This window comes from Anoplopoma fimbria, chromosome 4, assembly GCF_027596085.1.
Source record: "Anoplopoma fimbria isolate UVic2021 breed Golden Eagle Sablefish chromosome 4, Afim_UVic_2022, whole genome shotgun sequence".
Taxonomy (NCBI): Eukaryota; Metazoa; Chordata; class Actinopteri; order Perciformes; family Anoplopomatidae; genus Anoplopoma; species Anoplopoma fimbria.
In genome coordinates, this window is record NC_072452.1 from 6,871,411 (window position 1) to 6,877,811 (window position 6,401).

The 6,401-nt window shown below is 45.5% G+C and overlaps 1 protein-coding gene across 1 annotated transcript; it reads left to right on the plus strand.

Moving 5' to 3' along the window:
- Nucleotides 1–2,674: 2,674 nt before the first annotated feature.
- Nucleotides 2,675–3,760, plus strand: LOC129090335 (POU domain, class 3, transcription factor 4-B-like). Its single transcript, XM_054597954.1, has one exon. The coding sequence runs from the start codon at nt 2,675–2,677 to the stop codon at nt 3,758–3,760; it is 1,086 nt and encodes a 361-aa protein (XP_054453929.1).
- The last annotated feature ends 2,641 nt before the right edge of the window (nt 3,761–6,401 follow it).

The following is a 6,401-nucleotide window of genomic DNA, read 5'->3' on the forward strand; positions in this document are numbered from 1 at the left end:
ACAATTTTTTGAAATAATTAACATGGGCCTACACAAGCAAATACAAAACTGGATCACTGTTGAATTATTATAGCAAGATAGCAAATATTACAAATGCCCATTAAACATTACAAACACTGGGGAAGAGAGACACACCAAACCTCAATAGGAAATGAACATGTTGTTTTTGTCCTCAGACTGTTCTATAAACTATGAAAACATGGTGATCTTGACCTAATACTCCCTAAATGTAATGAGCAGGAAGTCATTAGATTTAATGCATGTTTTGTTGACCGGCAACATAGTTACTCTCCTCACTTCATCTGTATAACATTAATTTAGTTATTGGCCAAAGATACGTTGCATATGGTACAAGCAACAAACAATGCTGAAAATATGTTTTTTCTTTTTCAATTGTTTGCTTCATGAAGATCACCATACTGGAGGTTTAGAGTTAACAAGTCGCTTTCTTTTTTTATTTACTCTCTTTTTCTTTACAGCAAATAATCTGAGTCATAAAATAATCCGCAATAGATTTACTCAAATAAAAACAAACAAGCAGCTAAACAAACAACACACACAAACCACAAAACTGCCATCTGATATCAAGACGAAATGAAAGAAAAATCGGACTCATTAGTGTGTGTTATTTAGCAGTAATGTGCAGAGAGCCACGCAGTGCTGCCTGGTGTAAGTGTAGCAGGGCTGGCCCGGGTTATCTGTGAATGGGCTCTTTATTGGAGGCGAGGAGCGGGGATTTGCCTTTTATTCGCCTCGCTATGGAAACCAGCTCGACGGCAGAAAAATGTTGATGTGAATAAAAGGAATCGGCACAAGGAGCGTTTCCAGAGAAGCATCTGTTACACTTAGAAACTTAGACCATCGAGAGCAACACAACCCCCTCTCCAAGTCCCTCTCCTGTCTGCTTTATGCTCCCCAAAAAACGCACTTTATTTTTGTAACAATGCAACAACAACAAAAAAAAATGTAAAAATAAATAAATGTGAATGTTATTTTTAAGCGATTCTGCGCGTGGAAACCAGTAAAGCAAATTTTTAAAAACCTTTAAATTGTGTTTATACACAAAAATTCACATACATTTAAATTTTTTTCTCTAAATGGAGAATTCATCCTCTAAAATGAATTGGCTTTTGGCTTTGTCATTTAAAGTGACTCGTAAGAAAATAAAGGAATTGTTTTTGGACACACTACGACATTTGTGCCAGGAATTACTACTATTATTATTATGCGTATAATTCTGCATAATTCATCCCATAACGACTCCAACGAAGCAATCCGGTTTTAGTAAACTAGGCCACTCGAGCAGCCCTGCCAATCACATCAAATATTCAATCACTTTTAATGAAGTTTCAAAAGAGTCGACGTGGAGAATGTGCGAACACAACAACAGACACGTCGGTGTGTTGGATTGTTTCCCACCCATCTACAGAGGCCCGTGGGCTGCTGTAGCCTGGCCCTGTCACCACCCTCCCCTCCGTCACTCCTCCGTCACTCCTCCGGCTCCCGAGGCCCCAGTCCGCCCTCCCGTCCAGCCCGCGATCAGCTCACCTGCTCCGGCCTCTTCTCCTCAGTCTGCCGCCGCCGCCGCCTCACTGCGAGCAGCTCCTCCAACCCCGTCGCTCTTTAATGACTTTCCGGTGGCTGCAGCCTTCTTTTATTTCTCCTAAATGTATGAAAATGTATGCAAATTTAAATCAAGCTTAACCTGGGAGCTCGAGCAATATATTTAATGGAATTTTTTCAAACCAATAAGGAGACTGGGACGCAGTCCTCTAATGGCAAATATGAGTACGCAGCCAAGTTAGTTCTCAGATATGCAGATAGATCTTTTTTTTTTTTTTTTTTTTTTTACTCTGAGAGGACATGATTAGATTCTTAAATACTGGGAGTGTGAGTGTGCAGTGCTTGGGGAAACACTTATTTCTTTGAGAAAATGGGGGGGAAAAAAGTTGGAAATGTGTTAGAGGAGTGCACGCTCCCAGGAGCAAAAGGTGTGATTTTAGTCCGCCAGATAAATATACATATATTTTAATATTTTAGGGAAATCTTATCTTAAATACTAAATTTGCATGTACCGGCCCAGGGTGTATTGTTTTTGTCTGGACATAACAGGTGTGGATGAAGAACGTCCTGTGCGTAAAACAGCATCTTGAGAAGCTCATTCTATAAACACCTGAGGAAGTATTCCCTAAAAGTTAATCTTTAGCAGTGAGAGCTGCTCTTGGTTTGATTGTATCCTTCTAAATTAAGTGCTGGCACGTCTTACAGATGCCATTGCGCTTTAATCTCCTCCTCCGCGCGCGCTCATGGGTGACAGGAGCAGCAGTAACCTCGTGCGTAAATCAGTTGGAAACTTTAATTAATAAACAGGAACTGCGCTCCACGCGCACATCGTCCCCAGCCAGACCCACTGGACCAGCACTCTCCACTCACTTCCGGTTCGGCTGCCTGTAACCCTTTCCTCTCCACGGCTGTACGCGTCCAGAGGCGGAGGGTCGGGCATCTGCGCCGTCATTGGCCGAGACGCGCCGTCACTGCGCCTCTACCGGCCCGTGAGTGGCGGCGGAGTCTGTCAGTCAACGCCGGGCTGCTGCCGAGGCTCCAGAGAGAGGGAGATGTCAGAGGCTGAGCTGCTCCCTTCCTTCAGTAGCACTAGTGGGGTTCAGCAGCCAGCATGGCCACAGCTGCCTCCAGCCCCTACACCCTGCTCAGCTCCAGCCCCATGATCCACCCGGACAGCCAGGCCATGCAGCCTGCCAGCCCCTACAGGGGACACCAGAAGCTCCTCCAGGGTGACTACCTGCACAGCATCCAGAGCAACGGACACCCCCTCGGGCACCAGTGGGCGAGCAGTCTGTCGGAGGGCAGCCCCTGGTCGGCCTCCATGGAGCAGCAGGATATTAAACCGGGCCGAGAGGACCTGCAGCTCGGCATCATCCATCACCGCTCGCCGCACGTAGCGCATCACTCTCCTCATCACAACAACCATGGCAACCACCCGGGAGGCTGGGGAACCCCGGTGTCCCACAACACCTCCATCACCAGCGGGCAGCAGATCAACATCTACTCGCAGACGGGCTTCACAGTCAACGGCATGCTGGACCACGGTGGCCTCACACCTCCGCCCAACCCGCAGGGCCAAGGCATGCACCCGGGCCTCAGGGACACGCTCAGCCCCGAGCACAGCGACCTCGGCGGCCACCACTGCCACGACCACTCCGACGAGGAGACGCCGACCTCGGACGAGCTGGAGCTCTTCGCCAAGCAGTTCAAGCAGCGGAGGATCAAGCTGGGCTTCACGCAGGCGGACGTGGGTTTGGCCCTGGGCACGCTGTACGGAAACGTGTTTTCCCAAACCACCATCTGCAGGTTCGAGGCTCTGCAGCTGAGCTTTAAGAACATGTGCAAACTAAAGCCGCTGCTGAACAAGTGGCTGGAGGAGGCCGACTCCACCACGGGCAGCGCCAGCAGCATAGACAAGATAGCAGCTCAGGGGAGGAAGAGGAAGAAGAGGACGTCCATCGAGGTGAGCGTGAAGGGGGTCCTGGAGACGCACTTCCTCAAGTGTCCCAAGCCGGCCGCGCCGGAGATCACCTCCCTGGCGGACTCTCTGCAGCTGGAGAAGGAGGTGGTGCGAGTGTGGTTCTGCAACCGGAGGCAGAAGGAGAAGCGCATGACGCCGCCGGGCGAGCTGCAGCACGAGGGACCCTATTCTCACGGCGGGAGCGCGGGGGACGCCTCCTCGTGCCACGATCTCTGACCGAAAGCACCGGGAGGAATCACGACCCCTAACCCCCGACCCCTAACCCCCGACCCCCGGCACGGATTCCAGGCCGTCCCGACACAGACTCCTCCAGCACTGAACCACAGCGACAATAACAGAGACACCTGTCCAAGCCTTCGTCATCTTCTGACTGTCACGAGGGCATTCTTCTATACAGCGGCATATCAAACGTCACATTTGTTTCTGATCACCTTCGGATCCCGCCAAATTATTTTCTACATCACGGATATAAATACAAAAATGTGCCTAATAACCTGCCAGCGCCTTTGGTTTGTGTCACCGTTTCTCATCCTCTCGGTAATAATGATAAGATGGGACTGATGATGTTTTGTTTTTTCTTAATTTTTTCTTAATTTTTTTTTTTTTGTTTGGGGGGGGGGTCTTTTTCTCTGTTGGATCAGCGGACTGAAACAAACAAAAATATTACTTTTCTTAATTGATTTGTTGCAGCACCGGAGGCCGTTTCTTTTTTTTTTTTTTTTTTACAGTCCACCTCATGCTTCCCTCGGGCTCACACACACCGCTTTAGCTCTCCATATTTACACTCATTATTTTGTAACACACTCGTAGCAGATCTGTAATTATTTCTTTTCGCATATGCAAATATAGGCCCTCATTCCAGTTGTAGAGGTATTGCTACCAACATAATAGCACTTGGAGGTTGTTTTTCTATTATTGAATTCCTCCCTTATGGCCTGTAGCTCATAAAGCCACACACAGTCACAGCTATTTATAAAATTCATTTATTTGATCTGAATCATCTTCGACCATATAAACTGTGTGGACTCTGAAGCAGAGCCGAGAATAGAAAGATGGGTTGACGACGCTATACACCTGCCTATAATTTTATTGTACGTTCAGTATCAAAATTTTATAATCTTAAATACTCCTGTTATTGGTTTATTTCTTAAGTATTTTTTCGAATATTGTACAGTTTTATATATTACACTTTTGAAGTCATTAATTTAAACAAATGCTCTTAGTTATTCATGCACTTAATTAGCAATGTAAAAAAAAAAACACACACAATATTTTCAGTAAGATTGAACTGTTTCGGCGGTTTTATTCCAAATTTCGATGACAGCTCAAGTAATTATTTATTTTCAGTATAAAGCTTGTATTATGTTTTGAAATAAACTATGTATGTTGTAATAAACAATTTCTTGCTACAACTGTTCACTGTCCAAAACAGAATTTAACTTCTGGTGAATTAATATTTAGAAGCAAAATTATACAAAAGTAATAGTTATTATTATTATTATTATTATTATTATTATTAGTAGTAGTAGTAGTAGTAGTAGTAGTAGTATGAGTAGTACTATTTAAATAGTGAAAGCCATAATTTTAATTTATATTTTATTTTGTTTATTCAACATTCCTTTAAAAATCTTACACAATTTGAAAATGGGTTCAGTTTAAAATTGTGACTAATTTTGATTATACTAAAGAGAAAATGATGCTCTATTTGTGTATGTATACAACCATGCTTAAGCAGCACAACCTTCACTTAGCTTCAATGTCATGTCAAAGGGCAACTTTTTCCGAGTCTCTCATGTCACTAACAGCTGTAACATATCCAGTGGTTCAGCAGGACCTTGGCTGCAGGTCTACAGGCTCTACGGATCAAGCAAACTGAGACGCTTTCTCCAGCAGTTCCACTGAAATGTTATTGTCCGGGCCCCTCTGCCCTCCTCAATCAGACATGCGTGATTTATCGCCTGGGCCGCTGGGCCTGACAGCAAAACACAATGACACACACACACACACACACACACACACACACACACACACACACACACACACACACACACACACACACACACACACACACACACACACACACACACACACACACACACACATACTCAGACACACACAATCAGACACACACAATCAGAAGCAGATGAATCTCATTTCAAAGACTACAGCTGCGTGTAATTGGCCATGCAAGGACAATATAGAGCTATATTCCCTAAAAAAAAAAAAAAGAAAAAGTCATAATGGCTAAAAAATAATTTATGGATGGTTTTTGCAAATAAGTAAGCCTATAGATTCAACGCTGCTTTAAATGATTCAAAAACAGAGCTGGAAAGGGAGAGTGAAGGAGGGGAGAGAGGAGTAGAGGAGAGGCGGAAGGGTGCTAGGCCTTGCCTTGAAATGGAGAGCCTGACTGGAATACTAATGCATCTGAATTTATGCATCTCCTCAGTCTGCAGCCCTGAGAGGGGGTGGGGGAGACAGAGAGAGAGAGAGAGAGAGAGAGAGAGAGAGAGGGGGGGAAAGGGAGAGGGAGGGGGAAAAGGGTGTGAGGGTGGAGGGGTGGAGGTGAAAGGGGGCGGTTATGTAGAAGAAGAGAAAAGTAAAACCGTGGCTGATTGATTCCATCCATCTATTTTAGTTCGAAATAATCCCTGATTTCTGGGAGGAGGGGGAGTTTGGGGGGGGGGAGGAGGGGTTGGGGGAGTGAGCGAGCAGCCGAGCAAACAAGCAGAGCGAGCCAAGGTCCAGAGCAGCACTGCAGTATCCTTGAGCCTCTTCCACCTCGCACTCACTGTGTGAGTAAGGATGCTGAAAAAAAAAAAAAGAACTTCCAGATACGTCTGTAAAGAGTAACGGA

Coding starts and splice junctions, on each gene's coding strand:
- LOC129090335 (XM_054597954.1), top strand. CDS start 2,675: ATGGCCACAGCTGCCTCCAGCCCCTACACCCTGCTCAGCTCCAGCCCC.